This window comes from Trachinotus anak, unplaced genomic scaffold (assembly GCF_046630095.1).
Source record: "Trachinotus anak isolate AG129_WGS33_773 ecotype Australia unplaced genomic scaffold, CSIRO_AGI_Tana_v1 ptg000032l, whole genome shotgun sequence".
Lineage (NCBI taxonomy): Eukaryota > Metazoa > Chordata > Actinopteri > Carangiformes > Carangidae > Trachinotus > Trachinotus anak.
The window spans coordinates 16,004,494-16,029,224 of record NW_027273883.1 but is presented as its reverse complement, the minus strand read 5'-3'; the positions used below and the strand labels follow the sequence as shown (position 1 = coordinate 16,029,224).

General features: G+C 40.0%; 2 protein-coding genes across 3 annotated transcripts in view; both read right to left on the bottom strand.

The window, feature by feature from the left end:
* LOC139613770 (zinc finger protein 616) overlaps positions 1 to 8,558 on the bottom strand; it is a 34,745-nt gene extending 26,187 nt beyond the window's left edge. For both annotated transcript variants that reach the window (XR_011686823.1, XR_011686822.1), the window contains exon 1: positions 7,558 to 8,558. The gene's annotated coding sequence lies outside the window, so the exon portion shown is untranslated. The remainder of the gene's footprint in view (positions 1 to 7,557) is intronic.
* A 6,692-nt stretch (positions 8,559 to 15,250) lies between these two features.
* LOC139613781 (zinc finger protein 791) lies at positions 15,251 to 24,470 on the bottom strand. Its single transcript, XM_071470678.1, has 2 exons — positions 24,326 to 24,470; positions 15,251 to 17,943 (listed from the first exon to the last, which is right to left on the bottom strand). Exon 2 carries the CDS (start codon positions 17,772 to 17,774, stop codon positions 15,846 to 15,848), a length of 1,929 nt encoding a protein of 642 aa, XP_071326779.1. The 5' UTR covers positions 17,775 to 17,943; positions 24,326 to 24,470; the 3' UTR covers positions 15,251 to 15,845.
* Positions 24,471 to 24,731: the final 261 nt, after the last annotated feature.

Here is a 24,731-nt window from a genome sequence, read left to right as displayed (position 1 = left end):
AATGTAATGATTTTGTACAACTTTTATGATCTGCAACTGCAGTGAACTGGCTGGATGAAAAGCTACTGGCCACAGATGCTTACTTTGTCAGGCTGTTTCTCTCATATGGAATACCACCCATGGAGTTCCATCAGCAAGGTCTTTATGCTACCAGAAACGCCAGTTAGCTAAAGACAACCAGGAAATTCCTACAAGAGCAGGAAAATAATTCAAAATCGTCTGACCTTACCCACTTAAGTGTTTTTTCAAAAATCTTCTTGATCATCTTCTGGTTGAAGAAGAAAATCAGGAATTTATATGAGTGGGCATACTTCTATCTGAGAGTATCTTTGCAGGAATAGCCCTTTTGTTGTGGTTTCCGTTATGATGAGAAAGTATGACAGACTTAACTTACATGACTGCAGTTATTAGTGACGGCAGAAAAGCAGTAGGGGAGCAAACACCATGCAAGCTCTAAGGTAGCAGGCATGTACCTGCACATTCAGCCAAATGGTTTAAGTACTGGCAGACTCCTTCACCATACAAGCCAATGCTTGCTAAGCCAAGCCAAGCAAACTAAGAGCGTGCTTATGAAATGAATTTTCACCATTACCAAGTGTCATTTCAACTTAAATGAAAAACATTTCACCTTTAACCAGTACATACACTAGTGTTGTTCATAATTACCTGCTTAACTGTTAACCCACAACAAGAATTTTGACTGATTAATACTATCAGTTAAACAGTTAAGATATCCTGGAGCAACGGTGCCATCTGAGCTAGTATTTTCTGCCATGGGTCTGACAGTTGACAGACTGTGCACCAGACTAACCCCACAGCATAAAAAAGTAGATAAGCTGTCCGCTACACTGAGGACTGACGTAGGCCTGGCCTGTTTATTGTATTTTGATGTTTAATGTCTGTTTGACCTACTGCTTTACTTCTTTTGTTGTTAAACAGAGCAAGAACTCAGTAGCTGACTGCAAAAGCTGGGCCAGCTCTGTTATTGCTCTATCAAAATGAATTTGCGTGAATGGGTTCTATTATGGGGGTTGTTTACAGCCTGCTGTGTTGACTACATAGCACATTTGTCACTAGATTTAGAGGCTTTTTTTAAACAAGAGCAAGTATAAACCTCAAACATGGCAGGACCGTGTATGAGTGCCAACCATGGGCTTTGGACAACACCTCATTAAGGCAAGTCAACTTGCTGCAGCGAAATGGAGCAGCACTTGCAATACACTGAGTCTTGCCTCCATTATGGCAAATAAACTACTTTCATTACAGTTAACTAAAGATAAAACAACGTGACCAGAGAGATTGGGAGAGTGGGAAGGAGAGAGAGAAGCCACTGCTAAGCTAAAGAAATGAGCAGGGGCCTCATGCAAATGTTTTGTATGCAAAACATTTTTTTATGTACGCCATCTCACGGTCAGATGTATCAAGAGTGAAATGAACATGAGAATTTGTGCTCCTCCATGCCAGCTTCCTAACTGGTGTACGCACATTTCTAATGGTTTCAGTCAATTGGAGACGCTTGGTGGAGGTGATGTAGTGAAATTACTGACATTAGGAATTTGTTTATAAGTCAGTCGGACACATGTCAAAACAACTACTGCTCAAACTACAGCACAGACACATGAACCTTATTGGCAACAGTAACACATCCATATGTAAGCTATGCAATTAAATAGGTGGACATAAAAGCATGTGCAACAATTCATAACAATGGCAACATTAGCGGACACAGCGAATCACAGAATTATGGGAATGGGTTTGTGAAGTTCTCATACAATGTAGTTGACAAGAGTGATATTACAGTGCAGTTTGCGGAGAAGAAGCCAGGGCCAGTTTCCCTGATGTTATTGGTGACATCGACAGCACACACACACACACACGACTATGAAGGCACCATCAGACGATGAAGTTGCCTATGTCAACTGAAAACATTTTCAGTCCATCAATGGTGCAAATGCACAAATGCGACTGACTACTATTGCGGTGAGGTGACTCATGATTCATTATCCTCACACACAGCTCATTCAGGAACAGGCTGCAGGTGAGGACAGAAGGCTTCTTGATAAGTAATACATTTATGAGTTAAATTTATTTAAAATCCAGCCCTCTGACGCACATACATATACTCCCAAATGTCACGTTGTGTTTGGAGCATTATTACTCCTCAGTGGTTCAAGTTAGAGACATGCCGTTTTCTTCCTCTTCAACTAAAGAATCAGCGCTTTCCGACAAGCTCCTGTTTGTCTGAGTCATTTACTTCCGACAATTAACTAATGCGATAAGTTGAAAAAGATTTGGATCGTCACACCGTTTGCCTGGTGCACTGCTACATTCCATCTGTGTGTATAGGCCTATTGAAAACAATGGGCTGTGGACGTATAGTGTGTTCAATGAACAAAATACTACTGTAAACCGTTTTACTCATCTCAACTAAGAGAATGTGTATAATGTACAAGAAGAAAACTCCGTTCTGCTGTGAGGCAGGTCAGGACCCCACGACATAAACTGCCTCTGCCGCATTCTTCCACTCATTTGTTTTCTGTATTGATCTCAGAGGACTGAGATCAGAATTTGTTTTGTTTTTTTCTGATCCATACCTCTGAAAACAGAATCTCACAGAATCGTACTGTGAAATTTTTCCGCTTGGTTTTGCCAATCAATTCCACATCAATTGGGATGTAAAAAGCAAATGTGCCTGGAATCCTACATGCGCATGGTTTCATACATCCAAGTTATTTGGTATATACGCAGCTTTCCAGCTTTGTGCGTATGCCACGTTTCATTATGAATTCTACGCAAGGCTTTGCAAGTGAGGCCACAGACCTGAATAGCATGTAAACTACGGAAACACCAGCAACAGAAAATGAGACAATACACTTACTTCAACGTCAGCACAGCAATCATTTCAAGTAAATGTAGCCAAAATGACAGCACAGTTTTTGTCTTTTACTTATATGTACAGTGATTTTGGCGACTTACAAGTAACATGTAACATGTCTTAATAGGTCACATTTCAGTCACTATTTCAAAGCTTTACTGGAAATTCGGCTGTATTAAAATTTTATATGTGAGCTCGGAGCAGGAGAGAAGGTAACAGATAAGGGGCTTGTTTATAGCAATTCCACAACTGTTTTCAACTATGTCCTCAATTGTGCACATTGACCATGCACGGTCTGGTCTCATACTAGGTTTTAACCTAGTCTTGTTTTTGAAACAGTATTGGTAGTTATTTGCTTTCGATTGTCCTTCATAAAATTACTATTGCTTCTGTCTGTGCTGCCTCATCAAGACTTTCAGTCTGAACATGTGAACAAGCCGACACGGATTCTCTGGAAAAAAACAACAACAACCAAACAGAAAGGATGGGGCTCTTGAGAAAACAACTAATCCAACCAGTGTAAAGGATATTTTTATTTACTGTAACAAGCATTATTGAAGGCTGTGTTTCTGTTGGGTGTGCCAATGCCAAGGTGCTATCGATGCCTCAGGACTGCAGATTTGAAATGGGGGATGTTGTATTTAATGGCTGACACGTTAAACCCCTAGCCCATGAGAAAGTGCTGTGTATGTCGAGCACAGACCTTTTATAAAGTACAACTTGACACTGCACAGAAAAAGTATGGTGACTGCCAGCAGCAGAAATTTAAGGCAACCTAAGTTGCTAAATAATATAGCCAAGCACAAACATGACACAAGACCAGAATGATCCTGCAAGACAATCAAGTTACTGTCAAACAATAAGTGATTCAATCTTTAAAAGCATTTAGAAATTTAACAATCCTCCAGCCCAGTCTGCTCCAATAAATGTATTAAAATCTCTAGATTTGTTTTTCAAGAGAGCATTTTCATGTTTAAACTAGAATTACTGCTTTGCGGTTGTATGCCTCTGTGACCTGTTTCAAATTGCATCCCTATTTATGTCATATAAAATTATAACTATTTGTGTGAAATTTTGTCGTAATTGATGTGTGAAGTCTTGACTAATGGCTAAAAAGTGTTTTGTGAGGTCACAGTGTCCTTGAACTTTGATCAGTTCATCCGTGAGTCTAAGTGGACAAGTTTGAATGGATTCCCTTGAGGAGTTCGAGATATTGCGTTCACAAGGCCAAAATCATGTTTTGTTAGGTCACCTTGACCTTTGAGCCCCAAAGCCTAATCAGTTCATCCTTGAGTCCAAGGGAACGTTTGTGCCAAATTTGGAGAAGTCACATCAAGGCGTTACTGCGCTATTGTGTTCACGAGAATGAGACAGATGTACAGACGGATGGGCAGACGGACAACCCGAAAACAATATGCCTCCAGCCCTGGCTGCCGCTGGCACGGAGGCATAAAAAAGGGACCAGGCACTCTGCACAGCTTATCAGAGTAGTCCTCCTTAAACAGATCTCATTATCAGTAGCCACATTACTGGATACCTGCTTGGTTTGGCTAATGACTTTCCACAGGGACTCTAATAAAAATTATGAAATTTGTGGTGTTAAAACCAACTTGCCTTTATGATTAACTTCAGCACAACTACACACACTATCTGAACTTGTTTTGGGAATGTTGTGCAGTTGAGGGGGCAGTTGAAAACAGAAGAACTGGCCAGGATTCAACATGACCTGACCAAGCAAGGGGAGTACTGGTTGCCATGGTGGGACAGCTTCCTGCTTACCGCTAAAAGTATGTGTGCATTTATTCCCTCCCACTTACTGAGGGCCATCTGCACCTAGTGACTTTTGTGGATTGACAGCAGTTGCACTGGACTGCTCAGACTTGACAAGAGCGGCACAGCCAGATTTAGCTGCTAAAAGAGCCAAAAGTGCTGTCAGCATACAACAAACACAGGAATGCAGAAAAATCATGTAAGCCAATAGAATAAACGTGTAAGATGCCCTTTCCCAAGACGAATACTTAATTTTGATTGACAATTTACAGCATTTCTTGTGTGAGCAACCGCCTAGAAGTGTTGTACCATATAGCACATGGGCAAAAGGACGGAAAAGCATTAAAAGCCAACACTGTCTTACAGAAAATATGATCCCTCACCAAAGCTATCTCCTGGGTAGACACAGAGGAACACTCTGTCCTTCCTTATGCCCTTGCTCACTGCTGTTCAACTGTGGCATGCCATTTTGCCTCAGTGTCAGCTTTGGTCTTGACCATCAAAGCTGAATGCAGGTCAGTTAATGCACACTGTGTCATGGCCCATTGCGTCATGGCCTTTTTTAACATTAATAGCTGACTCCCTCCATCGCCATTGTTAGAATGCTACTGTTTGAGGGCAACCTGTTTGAGGGCAGGCCTCAGAGTGTGGTTGGGGGTAGGGTGGGGAGACAACGTGAAGTAAAACCATTAAGACAGCATGTGAACAAAAAAGTAACTTTTCGCGCAAGTGCTTGACCGAATGGACTCTGTCACCTGGTATGAAAATATCTTATTTGCTGATTTACACTTATGACTATGGTAATATAGAAAACATTACCCAATACTCATAAGAGAAAGGGCCAAAACTATGCACAATGTTCCTAATGACCACCATTCCCACTCAAACCACCATTACTAGCTGATATAATCGCATTGAGCAGAGGCTTACCCTGCTACAGTGACAGGTCCACCATTTTGTGTTGCATTTATCAAACTGTAGTGAATAACAAAGTCTTATAAGGCTACAAAGCCTGACCATCCCCATGTGATAGTGGTGCAGGTGTCTGTTTTGTTTGTGCAAAATACAACTTCCTAGGTGTAGAAAATAATAAAATTAGCCAAGAACAATACAGTTAATGCAGCAAAGCCTAACATCAGCACAACCAGGCAAATCAGACCACACATGATTAACTACAAAACAGTGAGTATTATAGCAAATATCAAATCTGCAGAAATGAAAAATCCACAGATTATAACACGTGACATAGTGTACATCACTTCTGATTACAATTTAGCTTGCTTGTTATGGTGTTTTATTTGATAGTGATGTTTGTAATGACTTTTTTTTGCCCATGTTACAGTTTAGCTTATTTTTACTACTTAACAATAGTCTCTTCGGTTTTTTGTTTTTTTTTCAATGTGCAAAGTCAAAACGTGATCCTGAAAATTCCTTTCAAAGCAAAAGGGGTATCAATCCAAAATTTGAAAACCACTTTTAAAATAAAAAAAACAAACAAAAAAACATTCTGTCAGCATTTAAAGACATTCAGAGACCACTTTGTACACCTAGAAAATCTAATGCAGTCCCATAAAACATATTAGCCATAAAAATTCTACCTTTACAAATATAATAATGCTTAATTTTGAGCGACACTGCCAGAGAGGTATTTAACTAGATGGTTATTATCAAGGTTGTAGTTTGGAGTGGACTGCATTATACTCAGTGGTTTTTCTAACATGAGGAAAAACACAACAGTGTAATGCAGTACATCACCTCTACTTACGTTTCCCCTCAGTAATAAACATAGTTGAATTTATACCTCCCTGAAGGTTTTAAGAAAAACTTGCCATTATAAGCATCATAAAGTTATAATACATAGTGGAGATGTTGGACTGGATTACATTAGACTGTATAGGTGTACCTAATGAAGTGACCTGGGAATGTATGCTCTGACAGTGCTTCTCTTGCAAAGGGATCCAGAGATTAAGATGAAGGAAAAGTCTGCTCTACTCACTTTCTTCTAAGAAAGTGCATTTGTATCTCAGTATATAAACCCATTACCATGTTTAACCTTTGTACAGTCAGATAAAACACTATGACAAAATTCAGCGCTTGGCTGACAGTGTGGAACAAAGACTATTCAAAAGCGATATGTAGGACTTTTGCAGTCTCATCCAAGATGCTGGCCCTCTCTACCTGGAGAGTCACCTGGAATGCAGATCTCCTTCTCATAGATGCATATACTGGGTCTTCCAATGCAACAGCAACCTCAGAATTATGACTTTACCAGACCAGTGACTTGATAATAGAGATGCAAGATCCAAAGTAATGAAATTGTTATCTAAAATCTATGTGTGCTAGGAATACAGCATTGATCATTGAATTTAAATTTACAAGAAGATCCCAACCACTAGCTTATTGTGTATATGATATACAAACCATTTAAAAGACTCATCCCACACATCAGACCTGCCACAAGCCAGGGACTTAGGAATTATTTACTGGCAGGTATATATGACATTACCAAAAGTTTCTCTAGCAAACTTTATGGTTTGCTGTCAGTGATAATTTGGACAGAGATTAACATTTTAACTTATTACATCATACAAAAACCCCGTTAGTAGGAACCGACTATGTGTTAGCACCTTTAAGCTGTGCGTTGCTCCTGAGTGTTATTGTTTGATACTGTACTTTTAGCCAGCCTGGACTAAAAGGAGAAGGAAGGGTGCAATCAGCGCGACAAAACACATCAACATCCCCAGCAGCAGTGCGGTCTGTGACTCTAACCACGTGTTAGATCATGTTAAACTGATGGCTGAAATTCAGAAAAGAGCAAGCCAGCTGCAGTAGTGACTAGCACAAAGCTAGCTAGCATTGATAACCAGCAGCTAATGGCTTCTCTGCAGCTGGTCTTCTGCAGGACCTCTTACCAGGTCGGTGATCCGTGTGGCTCGTTTGCTTCGCCGGCTGACTTCCTCTGTGGCATATCGGCTACATAGTCTGTGTAATAATTATCACTTAACAGGCTTCATTCAAAGACATTACATCTCGGCTTTCTTTGCCAGTACACGGAGAAAGCGGTTGTCCTTCTTGCCGATGGCTTCCGTCTTCCCTTCCCCGTCAGGAGTCCTTTTTTCTTCTTCTCTGGACTCAGTCAATAGAGGCTGGTCAGTCTGAAAGCCTCGTGTTTTCCACCGCACGACGTGAGGCACACCGTCGTTATACTCCGGACAGCAGCGTTAGATTCAGATCCGCCTCCATTTTCTTTATTTGCGCAATTTCAGACAATGTGCACGAAATTGTGCGTACGCTAGACAACTGTCTGGTTGCAACCAATAACAAGCCGCGGAGACTCCCGGAGAGCCCGCCCCTCCGTGTTCTATGGCTGTCGCTGCTGGAGCCTGACGGGGGCGGTAGCACGACTCCTTCCGGGCGACCGCGCCGCGGTTGCCTCCTTGCTTCTGCACTCCCTGCGTGCCGTGGCAGACAGGCAGCACCACTTGTGCCGGGCAGTGGCTGTGCTGGTCAATGAGGTCCTCAGTGGGGCTTCAGTACTACACTGCTGATGTTTCATGAGTATCATCAAAGTTGGGCCCCCCCCCCCCCCCTCCCCCACCAGTTATGCGTGCCTACTTGTCTGCTGGACAAGGTGTGGGTGGTCTTTAGGGGGTTAAATTGAACACAACCATTTTGTGTGCAATACTTGTTACAAAATGGCGCCACCTCCTTGTGCTGATCTACTACAAACCCCTTTGGCTGAGGGGAATGTAAGAACCAGTTCCTGGGGGCTCGGGGGGCAGACCAATTGTAGAGATGGAAAAAAAAATCTCAAACGTGTATTTTGGCATAATGGGTGAACAGGATCTTCTGAGTATGTCTGTGAGCAGACAATTACTTCTTCAGACTGGTGCGTTTGTGCACGCACCAGGTTTACTTTTCCGTTACCACAGAAAGTGCAAGTCACTGAGCAACTTATCTTAGGTCACTGAATTTATTCAAGTGTGCACAACTAATTGTGCAAATGAATGTGGGACAACTTTCTTACTAAGTAAGCCCATCTTCACCTCTTGAATTTTAAACCTGATATCCAGAGGAGCAAAAAAGGTCCACTGAACTGGTTGAATAACTGCCTCTCTTGTGGGATTCAGTCAGTTATTGCAGCTTATGATTAAAAAAAGCTCTGGATCCTCTGAAACACTGTCTGTATCCTTATCACCAGGGTTTGCTCCTTAAATGTTTCTGTTATGTTCTGTTCTGTATCTGTATGACTTTGTTGGAGATTTTTTTTCCCCACGACTATTACTGCCAAAACCAAGTACTCACATTAACATCCATTCTACAAGCTGGGCAAAGAAGTTACCTCTACCCCTGAGAAATGGTAGAAATACCCCTCTTTTCTCGTACTAGATAGATAGATAGATGACTTTATTCATCCCCGAAGGGAAATTAGGTACTACAGCTCCAGCCTGCTGCCAGTACGCTCGAAGCTCAGAAGATGAAGGTTTTAGTCCCCACTGGCTGTAAATTACTGAGTTGGAATTAGGAAGTAAACATCCTTTCCCCCCTTTCGAAACTTCTAATTGCCCCTCCCCATACAATGCAGAGCTGCCCGTGTGCTACCTCAAAATTAGACAATACAAAACAAACACTGAAATAAATAACCCCAACTGTAGCTGCTACGCACATGTCATAGATGTCACCAGTACTTGTACTTGAATTAAGCGGGCCTTGCCTAGTCAAGTGTTGAAGGTTGCAATTTGCCTGAAACAAACTAGTTTGTATGACGTGTTGTCCAACCATGTCTGTCCAAAGGAAAAAGTGTTCACAAAAAACCTTCTGTCAGAGAGAGGGACTTTCATAGTAAACTACAACTGATAAAATTAATATAATAGCATGAACTTTCCGATTGTCCTAAGGGCTTTTATAGTGTTGCGCTAGAAATAGAGGCAACTTTGGTGCAGTGCCCACACTATCCCCAAAAAACATTTCCACATACAAAATCATTAGAAAAAAACATGCTCGATTGACTCTTTGTCAATCCATTTGATTCAATAAAGTCTGGAATACTCAGATCATTACATTATATCATGCAATTCATGTGTGCGGGGACCCAACAGGAAGTCAACTTCTTTAGTCAGAGGAAGACTCAAATGTCAATGCTCTCAAGTGGTTTGAGGGGAAAAGGACATTGGTATGCATGCTCCTGAGACTTTTTCAGCTTATGCACCCAGTCAGCAACTTTCACAGGAATGAATGGTACAGATTTTCCTAATACATAGGTAAGAGTGGACACTTGATTCCCCGTCATATTATAATGCCTGCTCTAGGTTCAGTGAGGTACAAAAGTCTGAGACTGCTTTCCAATTCACTTGAACAGACTTTTGGACTCCACTGTTGCCCATAAAATCGTGATCCATGAGTAAGTACTCCTGTCCAGTTCCTCCTTGGTTATGGCTATTGAACCCACAGAGTCAGAAATGCCCCTGACTGCTCCTCAGATGATCCCTTTTCATCTTGGGACATTTCACAATGGTTCAATTTCCTTTCCTTTTGCTTCTGTTGTATCTTCTGTAATGCTCAGTTCACATGGCATTCAGAATATTGCCATCATGAAAAATTACTTTTGTCCTTGGGGTTGTCCACACAAAACAATTGGCCACTACAGCAGAACTGCAGGTCCAGTTACTAGTAGATGTTCTTCCAGTTTGATGAGCAAGCAGATCCCCACTGGTTGCTCCAGAAAATGACTCAATGGACCCCCTTCTGTGTGCACACCACGTATTCGCACCATACACTTTTGATTGAGGCTTAACTATCTAATCTGTCAGGTTACATGATTTGCATGTATGTTCATGTTGCAGTATAAATTTTTGTTTTAACTAAGTCTTACTAGCTAACTAACTTCATAAACACACAGGTGTCACAATAAAAATGGATGTTCTTCACTCTTCTGTCAACTCCTCTGATCTAGCCTGACTTATGTAAACCACAATGTGGATTGTTGTAGATCAGGTAATGTGATGACCAAAACTAATTCCAAATTAGAACTGGTTCCAAAATCCAGAGAACTGAGTATGTGGTAAAAATGATTGAATTTTGTTTCTGCTTATCAGTTTTGATACATCTACAAAGACATACATAGCTATCTGCCAGGACCTGTCTCTGTCCTATATCCCCTGTCAGCGCAACAGCAGTTTTGTCTCAATTTAGGGGTCGCATCCTTCAAATAATGTTTTGTTTATATACAAGCTAGCATACACAGCCTCAGCTGAGGGACAGCATATTATATATATATATATATATATATATATATATATATATATAATATATATATATGGCCGTTTCATTTGGTTGCCTGTCAATTATGTCATATCCCCTATGCGCACGCGTCAGTGTTGTGTTTCCCCTGAATGGTTTTCCACAAAGATTGAAAAAAAAAAAAAAAAGTGTTGCAGTTGCTTGCCACAAGCTCAAATTTTACATTTATCCTATTTTGCGCCATATCTTAAGATATGATTTTACATCTTGGTTGTTTTCAACTATATATTTTAACCGGATGAAGGATTTTAGTCATTGGACATCGCATCTTAAGTTATCAGAGAAAACAGCCAGGCAAATGGCAGCTCAGGTTCCATCCACTCATGGTGCGTCCACTCTGAAATGCTCTGTGTCCGCTAAAGAGCGTTGTCAAATCACTGATTTTTAAAGTGAAACTGCTTTATTCTTTTTTTTGTTTTGGTTTTGTTTGGTCCATTTTTTATGGAGAGGAGGACTTCTCTGTGGATAATTCAGCTGGCTGTAAAACCATCCTGAATGCCTGGTCATAAGTTATCAAAGAAACAAAAGGTAAGGAGTCTCAGTTTCCAGCCATTCAAAGGACTGTGTCCAACGAAAAGCATTGATGAATCACTGATTTTTGAAGTGACACTGCTTTATTCAGTGTTTCTAACAGTTTTAGTCCCTTGGTCTGTTTGTTATGGAGAGGGGGACACCTCTGTGGATAATTCGGCTGCCGGTAAAACCTTCCAAACATCTGGTTCACAAGTTAGTTAGTTAGATTAACCAGTTCTTTCTGCGTCCTGCGTCTGCCATATAGCTTTGGCAAAACACTGACTTTCAATGTGGAACTGCTTTCAGTGCTTTTAACGCTTACTATCACCAGTTCAGATTTATTTTGGAGAAAAGACAACCTCTAGATAATTCAGCTCCAGGTAAAAACCTCCTCAACAAGACACTGATGGAATCCAAACCGAGAGAAGCTTACAGCAATGGTGGTGATGACAAAAGATCCCATGTTATGCTATTTCATGATGCCACCCATCAACTTTTGTTATTGTTTTGACTGAGAGACCCCTCGTGGCAGAAGTGACATACTGTGCGTTTAACTACATAAAAAACAAGCTAGCATGCATGGCTAACAGTGTGAAAGATGGACTGGGGAAAATGGTCAAAAATATGGCTTCACTTTAGAAAAGAAAATGACAACAAGGCAAAGTGCGTATGTGGGAAGCTAATTAGCCCCAAGTCAGCTTGCACATCAAATCTGTCCAAACATTTTAAGCAGCAGAGCGTCGATCTGAAAGACAGTGCTGTTTGATGTCTTGTTGCTGCTGCCCCAGTATAACATAAAACAGAACTACTGTGCATCGGTTAAGGCTCAGTTCACCTGGTGCAATAAGAGTAGTTTGACATTCACTCCTGTTTCTCTTGCTGGAGTTGATTTACTTACAATTTGGCTGATTTTTGGCTTTTTTTTCCCCTTAAATATTTTTCAGTGTATTACTTTCTTCTTGAAATGCCACTGTTTAAGATATAATCTCTACAATGTTTATTTTGACTGTTAAAATTACCTCTGGATGAGGTCTTTCTGTGTTGATAGTGGGGACAGTGTGCGATGTCCTTGACTAGTAAAATATAGGACAATGATGCATGTTTGTCACCAGAAGACAAAAATAAAAATAACTAGAAGTTAGTTTAATTAACAGCTCTAGACTGATCTTTATCTGTTATTTAATAAGAAAAAGGTCAGGTTCTTGGAGAGTTTTTACCATTTAGTAGCACCAAGTGTATCAGATGAGGCATATGGTCTACACCCACGAGTAAGCAGTCAACCAAAGTTGAGTGGACACCTCAAGTAGCTAATGTACCCTAGTAAGTATGTGCCATGCTGTAGATTATCCATTATCATGGCAAATATTTCAAGTTTGTTTTTTTTTAACATTAAAATTGCAGACAATTGCACAGTAGTGCCAGCTGTACCTGATCATGTCTGCTTGTGCACATAGTAGCGTATAGAACTACCTGTATACCTGGTGTCTGTGTCTGTTTTGGAGTAATGTAATTCTGTCTGAGGTGTCCTTACAATTGTATATTTTGAAGTGTGAATAATGCACATTTAATGAAAACCTGTGATTTTTGAAAGTACAAAGCATACTAAGATGTCTCGACTCAATATTTTGACAGAGCAGAATACAACTGGATAACCTGTTGGAAATTGCTTAAATGATTTATAGACCTAGCAACTTACATTCTTCTGTACAGGACAAGAAAAAAAATGCTTATCTGCAACTTTCTGGTCAATTAATTCTGGTTTGGTCTTTTAAACAAGTCTTTTGTTAGCCTTGTTTAGAACAAACACTCAAAAACTATTCTTTCAATGGTCTTTGTATGGCCTCTCCTTAATGACATCTCAAAGGAGTTTTAAATTGAAAGCAACTGGACCAGGCTGGGACTGGTCCAACAAGTCCCAGCCTGGTCAGGTGCGAGAAAGAACTGATGAAGCCTCTTGGATGAGAGGTGAAACGTCTTCCTAGACAAATAACCAAGTCCAGTTGCTTTCGATTTAAAACTCCTTTGAGATACTATGACCTGGACAAATGAGAATATTCACAGGCCCCTCCTTAATGACAGGATCTTGTGTGTAACCATGTCTGTCTTCTTGGCTTGTTAAGTATAAGTTCATAACTGAGCTGTTGACTGAACTGTTGAATCTCACAATTCGTCTATGGAAGGGGCATATGCATGTTTTCTGTACTAACTGTTTTTCTTACTGTCCAAACCTTATGCCAAAAACATGTCTAGTCAGTACACATCTAAGACATTCTTCTAATTTCATGGGAAAAAAAAAAAAAAAACCTGATTCAGTAGTAGTAGTCGGCTTTCCACTTTTGGACTTGCAGGCCTTCCATATTTGGAGTAGACCTCCTCCATACTCAAAAACACATTTTGAATTTGTGGATTATTTTGTTTTAGACAAGAAATGCTTTTTTCCCCCTGAGTGGCAGTAGTTTGTCAACCTGTTAATCCCTGGCCAAATCCCTGCCATTGCTATGAAATTCTGTATGGATGTCGTTGCCAGAGGATGTTACACACAGCACCACCAAATACAACCATTGTGGCCCAGACAAGTCAACACAATGCTCAAGCCACAACTCAAATAGAAAAAACAACACGAATGCAAAAGCCAGAACACGAATATAAAAGTTACAACACAAATGCAAGAGCCACAACATGAATAAAAAGCCATAGCATGAATGCAAATCAAGCCACAATGGAAGTTAAGCCACAACAGAAGAGAACAGTCGTCCATCTATACTATTACTATAACAATGAACATGAAAATGAAAAAGTATGACAAAAGTCCATAAATATGTGATAATCACATAGCGACATCAGTTATTTAGCAATAACATTTTCACCTATTTCTGCTTCAGAAACCTTTCAAGTCAAAATAGAGTAATTTAGCATAAGTGTTCCAATACCTGAGTGGTTAGGATTCATGCCATTTTCTCATCAACAGTCTCCGGTTCAACTATTGGCCGGATGGACTTATTGCTGCATGTCATTCCACTTCCCACTGCCCCCGCATTTTCTGTGTCTCTACATTGTTCTGTCAAGTAAAGGAATAAAATGGCTAAATATTGGGCAGACAGAAAAAAAAAAACTTTTAACTCCCTGACGTGAGAGTCAATCTGGTGACTCACTGCATGTTGTACCTCTTGCATTTATGTTGTTTTACTTTGTGTTGCGGCGTTTGCATTGTGTTGACTGAGCCACCATATGTGTATTTGCGGCACGTGTTGTTAAATGTGTTTTCTTAAGTTGCAGTGTGTTCAGCTCTCAGGGCCACCGTACATCTACTACCAATGACAAGTCCAGATTTACCAATGAATGGCGGTGCATGAAAACAGCATCTTTAACTGGTATCTGGTTCCGTCAGTGATGAAATACCCAGGGGACCAACAGTTCTGAGGCTATTTAATGCCCACACTTTCCTTAAAGTCTTTTACACTACCACTGATGCAACTTTTCAATAGGGACTGGAAGTACCAATATTGTATCAATGACAGGAATGGTTGCATGAAATGCACCCAGAAATCTCAACATTGCTCGGTATCCTTGAAACCCACTATATTTGCCTATATTCCTAATCCATAATTTGTAACGCCCCATTAAACCCACTCTACACAAGGATTCCTTTGTGCCGTGCTGTTTCATCTCAATTCCTATATCACACTTCCATAAAAATGTGAACCATGACACCTAAACTACTTATAGAGGAAGCAAAAAGGTTAATGGGGATTATTTTACTGTTAAAAAAAAGCAAAGCAATAGCTCATAAAGTAATTTCTCTGTACAGTTTTAATGGCACAATTAAAAATCTACTCAGTGGCTTTCCTTTAAAAAGGCAGATATACATGATATATTAAAAAAAATCTCAAACATATTTGCAAGTAAGACATAATTAAAAATGCAGCAATACAATAGACAATAACCACATATGTAGCCACTGAAAGAAATACAATAAAAAGCAATATGCTAGTTAGTCAACACTTTGTGGGACTTTTGAAATTAACGACAACCATAGCCTGTGGAAGAATACTACATTTAAACTTGCATTTTACCCATGTCAGACATATATTGTAGTTGAGTCTGTTTTTTTTTTTTTTTAATTTTGAGATGAACTAAAAAGTCATTTGGTATGGTCCTCGCCCTTACATCTTGCTTCTATTGGTTTCACATTCACCGATTAACATAATTTTTTCTCCTCATGCCAGAGAAAGTGTATAAAAGTAGTTATGGAAAATAACCATTACAAACAAACTTTACATCAATTCTTAACCTATACAGTTATTCAAATATTTGCATTCAAAGAGTCAATAACAACTCCTGAGAGTTTGATTGTTGGCAACAATGACTGAAAGGTCTGGCATAATAGTTACCCGTTGTTTTCGGAGCCATGAGAGGTCTGGTGCTGAAGAAATGTCTCCAAGCATGAGAATGTCTCAGTGCACTCTGTGCATTCGTAAATAACCTCTGAGGAATTTCCTTTATCATTTTGAGTATTGTCCATGTAGTCATCCTCCATGTCCTCTGCATTACCCTTTTCTAGGACAGCATCCCCATTGGTTCCACGGTGAGAAGTTTGTCCAAGATCATCTGCTTCTCCAGTGCTTGGGTGATTTTGAAGGTGAAGCTCAAGGGATGAAGAATTCCTGAATTGAGCTGGACATTGGGGGCACTTACTAGGTTCCTTTTTGTGATAACGCAAGTGCCGTTGGTACACACATAACAGCCCAAATCGCTTTCCACATTCCTGACACTTGTAGTTAACACGCCCCGCTTTTCCTGATTGCTTTCCCTTTGAAGGCTGCTCTGGTGATGAGGTTTGTTCATTATCAGAAGAGCTCTTGGTTTTCTCGTCAGGAGAACTTGGATTTTTCTCACCATTAAGAGAATTAGGGGTAGGGCCATTTTGTGGTGCCGTATACAAGTGTTTCAAACCCGGTTTCTTTTCTAGTTCAGCTTTGTGGTACATGGCAACATGCCTTCTCAAATCACAGCGCTGTGGAAAGTGTCTACCACAAAATACACATGTGTGCATAGTACCCTTATGGTATCTCATGTGCCGAGATAAACTACTAGAATGATTAAAGACACGATGACAGTGCTTGCAAGGATGCAGCTTGCCATTTGGATTAGCCCCTCTTCTACGTCTGCCTTTAGGCGGCATTCTTCGCTTTAAAGTTCTTTGTGATTCTTGATTCAGTTGATCTATTTCCTCTTGAGTTTGATGTGTGAGGTGATGCTCTTTTAGAGCTGTTAACTTTTGGAAACGATCCCCACATAAACCACACCTATATGGTGTGAAAGAATATTCTGTATCAATGTTACCACCTGTATCCCTAAAGATTTTAGTGTCCACATTCTTGAGATCAATAGATTTGCCATTCCTGTGGAAGTTTTCCAGTGGTAGATCATCTAGGTTTTTAGAGTTCACTTCAGTTTCGACTTCAGATGCAAAAGTAAAATCAGGCTCTTTTCCTTTGCAGTGGTATAGTGAATGTGTCTGAAAATCTGACATCCAGAAAAAATGAAACTTGCACTTCCTACAAGGATATGTTTTTTCAAATTTTTTTTCCTGCTTATTCTCTGATTTGCCCAAAGCTGTAGCCTTGGGGGAGAAGTGGTTCTCTTTCTGATGAGCATTCAGTGCATCCACTTTTAGAAATCGCTTACCACAATGATCACAGCAGTGAAACCTTTCATTGACATGGTCCTGGAGGTGTTCCTTAAGGTCCTGTCTACCTTCAAAGATCTTACAGCATAAAGTACACTTGTAACCTCGCTCTGTGTTTCGATACTGCTGGTGACGATGTAAACTCTGCAGGCTGTTAAATGATCTGCTACATATTTCGCAACGGTAATGGCCCTGACGAGACCTGTCCAAGGTCAAGTCAGATGGCCTTGGCCTGAACACATCTCTGTAAGGGGAAGGCTGTGGCCTTAAGGTAGGAGACATTGGTTTAATAGGGGATGGGAAATGTGAAGGCAGGACTCCTGGAGATACTGGTTTCACAGAAGAATGTGACTGTGTTAAGCCGTTCACAACTGTCAGTGTACCATTTTCTTGAAGCACATATTCTCTGGGGACTTCAAATCCATTGGATGAACCATCAAAGGAAAATGACTCCAAAGGTCCATGAATGGCCATGTGGGCCAGCACATTAGAGTACTGACTGAACCCATCACCACACTCAGTGCAGATGAAGGTACTTGGTTCTCCCCCCAACTGTGCTGAAGCAACACTATTCACTGATTTCTGCTTTTCCATTACAATATTTGGTCCAAATGCTGATGGCATCATTTTTCAATCTGTGAGCACAAGATGAATTCAATCCAAACACCCACAAAATTAGTCTCCATGTGGGAATCAATATATCCACTCTCTTGCAACAGACTGCTTGTAGAAAGATGTCCTTCCGCGCTGTATGTTGACCTCTCTTCTGAGGTTTCTTTCCATGTTGTGTAAGCACCTGGGGGTATTAAAACAAATAATTATCACACCACTGAAGATGATGTTTGTTTTACAACATTTAAAAAACACATGCCAAATGACTATGCAGTGTTACTTTGCAGTTACTTCAAAATAACATAAACAAGGTTGGATGACTGCCGGGATGACTCAGAATGACTTCCACTACAGGTTTAACCTGCCTCACTGTGGCTGGAAAGGGGTTTTATATTGATTGTCTACCGGATGCAGCTGTTTGGCCAAGTAAGATCTGTTATGAGTGGGCAATCCCATATTCAAGCAAGGTGACATAGTGTTGTATTTCTTGTTTTAAATGTTTCTTGGTGAAAAATGCATTTAATTTGATATACTGGGGAAAATGCATTTCCCAAGTCTTCAGTACAGACAAGGATCTGGACATCTACTGCATTAACTTTTTTCTGTTTTAACCCCAGCAGAGCAATGATGACTTCTAGACACTTGAGAGCTTGCCCACATCACAGTTTCTGCACTCATTCTTCTACTTATTCCCTGGAATTCTATCAGCCCAGTTTCAGTCCTGGAACTTTCTCCCCTCTCCACACAGGATCTCTGGAGCTCAGCCAGAGTGACCATCAGATTCTTGGTCACCTCTTACCAAGGGCCTCCCCCCCTGAAGAATAATAGTAATAATAATAATAATAATAATAATAATAATAATAATAATAATAATGAAGTTATGAGTAATGAGATTAATTGATCACAGCCTATGAACTGCACAGATGTTTTACAGCATGTCAACCAGCAATGACTCATTTTTCAAGTTATTCAAGTTAACACAACACAAATTTGTCAGGAAACAGTTATTTTAACATCCAGTATTTACAGAGCAACATTATTTATTTGAAGTCTTGTTTATGGCCATCTGGTGAAGTCCAATCTTCAACTGCTAAGGAATATGACTGTTAAGATGCAAAATCCTGCACTATGTTCTCCAGCTATTTGCTAACCAGGGCTGGATTAGAAATATTTTCTAATCAATCTCAAATTTTATTTGAATGATCCAAAATTGATTCTTAAAATCCCAAGATCGATCTTTCGCATTTATGCCTAGTCTCAGTCAACGTACACTCACCAGTCACTTTATTAGGAAAACCTATACACCAAATCCAATCATGTCACAGGAGCACATTATATAAAATCATTCAGATGCAGATCAGGACCTTCACATAATGTTTACAACAAACATCAGAATGGGGAAAAAGATGTGACCTCACTGGTTTTAACCATGGCCTTATTCTTGGTTCCAGACTAGCTGGTTTGGCCATTTCTGAAGCTGCTGATCTCCTGGGATTTTCACATACAACAGTGTCTAGAGTTCACTCTGAATGGTGTGAGGGCGAAAAAGGCTAAATGTATGCCTCTGCCAACCAGCCAAGTTGCAAGAAATAGTTACAGGTCACTGTGACCTTGACCTTTGACCACCTAAATCTATTCAGTTCGTCCCTGAGACCTGTTTAGCCCAGTTCAGATCTGGTGTTAACATGCTTCTATAGTGATCCTATCACAAGTGGTCAGCTGTATGTCTGTTCGCACCTGGCATTAAAATGTTTCTCCACATGCGTCTCGAGTGACCACTTGTGATCGGATCTCACTTCCCCACTTCATATGCAAACAGGTATGTGGCGTTGTTAGTCAATTCGACAGACGGGTCTGTCGTCGATGCCTGTATATGTATATGTATATGTATGTGTGTGTGTGTGTGTGTGTGTGTGTGTGTGTGTGAGTGAGTGAAAGCGAGTGGTACAGAGGGGTTGAGCGAATCAATGCACTGCTTACAGCTCTACAGTGAAATAATGGTTTAGCCATTAGAAATAGTAAAATAATTTCGGTTCATTATGAAATTGTGTGACAGGACTCATTAGCCTGTGGCCTGTGTCCTAAATGCGTCTTGGGTGCATTAACACCTGCACTTAGAGCTGTCCACTTGGGATCAGATCGCTCAGGATGGACTGTTAATACCAGGGCTGAGCAGGGCCTTTGTGTCAAATTTGAAGAAATTCCGTCAAGGTGTTACTGAGATATCACATTCATGGGACTAGGACGTATGCATACGTAAGCAGGGACAACCCCAAAACAATGCCTTCAGCCCTGGAACGCCCTGAGTGGGGTCACAATAGAATGGCCAGACTGGTTGGAGAAGGCAGAAAGCCTGCAGTAACTCAGAAAACCACTGTTTATTGCTGTAGTTAGCAGAGAAGCATCTCAGAATGCATGGCATGCCTAACCTTGAGATGGATGGGCTACAACAGCAGAAGACCATAACGGCTTCCACTCATGTCAGCCAACAACAGAAAGTTGATGGTGCAGGGCTCACTGGAAAAATGCAGCTTGGTCTGATTAATCTAGATTACTGTTCAAGCATGCAGGTGGGACATAATTTAGCATCAACACCATGAATTCATGGATCCAACATGCCTTGTGTCGCCAATCCATGGCGGTAGTTAAGGATAGGAATCGAGAACTGGATCCAGTTGAGAATTGGTTCCATATAGTCTGAACCATCTGAGTTGTCTGCCCCCAAGCTTATCAATTCCTTTTACTGACGCCAGTTGTTTTAGAGCCAGACAGCCTATACATTCACTACAGAAGTTGAGTAGAACTCCGCAAATTCAAAAGGACACTGCTCCCCCTGGTGTTTAAGTGGGTGTCAATGACATTACGATATGAAGGAGAATGATCCTTCTAGTCACAAAAGGAGAAAAGCACCATAATACTTAATTGTGGGAACAGCAATCAGATAACCTTGTTGTCTCCTCTCCAAGTTTGATGTCAGTAGACCAACATATAGGTGCTAAGTTTCAGTGCATCTCCATGTAGTCTGACTCTCCTAGCTGGGCAGAGCATCTCTTGGTCTGTCTAGTCTTGCTTCAGCGGTCACTTCCAGGGCTGTTCTGTGACTGCATCGTGCGTGAACACACGTCCATATGTGCATGCACCAAATGACCGGTGGAAACAATTTATGACGCACATAATTTTGAAACAAGACTGATTATCTAGTGTCTCAGTCAATGTTTAGTTAGAGTTCTTGACTAATGCAAGATAGACTGACATTGACTATTAATTAAATGTTGATTAGCTGGCCATACTGGGCAGTATGGATGCACATCTCTCAATAGGTAATAATCATCATGTATTCAGTCAAGACATAGTACAAATAGTATTTTATATTTAAACATTTCCAAAAGGAAATTTGTGGGAGCCTGTTGGAATGGGCCCAATGTAGCTAATAAAATAAATAATAATGTTGCAGCCACAGATAACAGGCTAATGTTTACATTGTATAGCCAAAGCTAAGTCAGGTGTGACTGTGTTGTGAGTTAGGGCTGCACGATGTGTAAGGCATTACAATGTGCTCAAAAATGTTACTAGAAAAAAGCTGGCTCTATGTCATGATGGTCAAGTCATGACTGTCTCAAACTGTGACGCGATTACAGTCTGTGCAAACCAATGGCAATTTGCAGGTCTGTTGTGAGTAAGGATTGCTGTTAACCGGCCCAATTTTAACTGTTAAACAGCTAGCTCACTATCTGCAGCTGCACACGGCAGTCCTTCCTCTGCTCTGCAGGCTTGGCGAGCTTGTCCAACTGGCAAATTTAACAGTATACACCTGAGCAGAACAAGAACTAGCGTCACCAGCTGCAGTCCGAGATAGAAGAGATACATAGATAGAAAATTAAGTTCCCAGGGTGGATTCTGAGAAGTGCTTTTTGCAACATTTGCATTTATCTGATTTATTAAGACTCAAATATGTCCAGCTCTAATGTACACTACAAGTACTGGACACTACAGGTAGTGTACAATGCAGTTTTAGAGCTTTTTTGATGAAAACAGCTGCCTGCTCTGGCCAAAAATAACTCTTTAAGAGCAGTGAGGGTGAACAAAAAAAGTTGCAGGTCAGACAATTAAAAATTGGCTGAAACTAGCTGTGGATTTGGACAATAATTCTCTGTAGGTTCATCCCTATGAGCATCCCCTTTCACACTGTCACTTTGTTTACATATTGTCATTTGATACACTCAACATTAAAGCCACTCTAAGGAATATACAGTGTGCATACATTCCACTAAAGATGTGGTCTCCAACTTTTTCTGTCATGCCCAAATGTAATTCTTCTCAAACAAATTAACAACCTAAGTTGAGCTGTTTGTAACGCATAGTTAGAATTTTCTGGGTGCATTAAGTGCATCAGGGAAGACAAGCAACAAACTGCTAACAACAGGGTTGTAACCAATGATTGTTTACATTTTTACTTAATTTGCCGATTATTTTCTTGATTAATTGATTGTTTTGTCCAGAAAACATAACAAAATAGTTTTAAAAAGTCTCATGATTTCAAACTGCAACTGATGTCTTATGTAAATTGTTTAATTCAACCAACAGTCCAAAACCCAAAGATAATCAATTTGCTTTCACGTGACAAAACAAAAAGCATCAAAACACTTACTTTTAAGAAGCTGGAAACAATGACTTTTTGCATTTCTACTTAAAAAGATGTCTAAACAATAATTTATCAAAATGGATGCTGATTAATTTTCTGTCAATCAACTAATTGATTTTCCAAATAATTGTTGCAGCTCTAAAACACTGTTAACACAATGCAGTATGCCAGAAAATACTGGAGGAACCTTTTTACTGCAGCATCATGTGACATTTCAGATAATCTGAAGACAATATTGCAATCAGTTTAATCTTATTGTTACTGGCAACACACGCAAACCTGAAAAATGCAAACTACTTTGGAATGTAGAGATTAACACATGCACATTTTCAAATGGTGCAAAAGACAAAAAAATGACACAACCACAAATCCAAATAAAATTCTGCGTGAAATCCACCATAGACACTACGGGCATCAAAAACTGACCTTGTGCAAATTTAAAGTCCTTCATTGTACACCTGGGCCTGTAGTATGCACATGAAATGACCCACTTGTGTGTTGTTCTGATTTACTATTTTTTGCAGGGAATTCCTCAGGGATCAAGTTGAGCCATATAACGGATGAACGTATAAAGTGAAAGCATGTTCAAATTTAGGTGCAAACCTAAAAATTATTGCAGTTTGCACCTGTCTCAGTAAATCAGTCTATATTTGTACTGCAATACTGAGGATTAAAACTTACCAACAGAGCAAACTCACTATAATTCCAGAGTCTCTGCTATAATGTAGAAAAATATATTTATTATTCATTTGTTCATTTTTACTTATTTGCAGGGATTTCCCCCGGGATCAGGTTGAATCATAAAACTTATATGAATTTTATGGAGTGCCAGCCAAAGTGCAAAAATTAAAGATGGGTAAATAATACAGAACAATTAAATAATTCAGAATCCTTATATTGTTATTGAACCTTTTTATCCTGTCTCACCAGGCACATTTTGGTCAGTTTGGTAGACATCGTCCAACCCTGATAGGGATGCCCCAACAAGGAAAACCCAAATCAACTGGCAGCATCAGGAACAGGCCTGATCCAGATATTTATTTGATTGATAGAAACAATCTATATGCACTAAAAACAACGGAATCACAACCACAAAGTGTTGTGAGCAAATTAACCACGAAGTGCACATAAATTAACAGTGGTTGGCAGTTTCAGCTACTTTCAGTCCATCTTAGAAATATAAAGGTAAAACATATTTCTACTGTGCTGCTGCTGTTTGAAAACTGCTTAACCTCTTAGCCTCAGTGGGGCATTCAGTGATGAAGATAGGATGGTTAAATCCTGTTACGGCCTTGTGTTTCTTCCCACAAATAATACAAATTTATAAATCTATAAAAACAAAGCCATTGATATGGTTATACTTTTATGATGTCAGATATCGAAATGTATTACTTTGATGATATATTTTATGATGGTATTGTGTAGTCAAGGTAAGCACTATTTGCTGTTCAAACATGATTTGAATAGCAAAGAAAAACTATATACTACCATACAAGCAATACAGCATACTAAATAATAAAACCTCAAAGAAGTGTCTCAACAAAACATTTACCCTGAACAGTATTTTTAAAACGCAGAGGCATGCCGCCAGAGGGCGACTGAATGCTTCACTAACTATCTATTGTATTTAGGGAGCGGGCTAACGTTAGCCTACTTCAAAAAGCTAACGTTAAATTGGAAAGAAATACGCTCTGGCGACAGCTCCTTGAAAGCCACAATGCTACAGACAGGCGTGCAGTAAGAGCAGCCCATAACTTGAATCAACGTAATGTGAAGCTGTGGGCTAATACTATAGTCAGGCGATAGCTGACGTTAGCTGCTGCTAGCTAACGCTACCTAGCAAGGGGAGAACTGTGATTTCCACACAACCAGACATTTAGGTGTCAGTGGGTTTGCGCAAACAGTCAAATTAGACACGACTTACCATAAAATCAACTAGTTCTCAGGACACCGTGTGTCTCGTTTGCCTCATCTGGTTCCTGCTCTGTGGCCGATGACTGCTGCAGGCCAGAGGCTGTCTCTCCCAGACCTTCTTGAGATGGTAATGCCTATGACATCATGACGCATACTGCTTACGTATACGTTGTTTTTACAAAAATGTTCAAAAATACTCCTCACAGTAAAATGTCACTGTAAATCATACATTAACTTTTTATTTAATCCAAAAAACCTTAGAAGACGAACACATGCATTGGATTGTAATTGTATTTTATTGAATGATAATACCCTATATCTATTAACAGCTGCAGATGAAAAAAAAAAACAGAAAAATAAAATCTGCAAATAAAATGAACATATTCATTGCAAATCCTGATAATACAGAATAATCC

Bases quoted from the DNA above. Each gene is read 5' to 3' on its own strand.
- LOC139613781 (XM_071470678.1), bottom strand. From the start codon at position 17,774: ATGATGCCATCAGCATTTGGACCAAATATTGTAATGGAAAAGCAGAAA.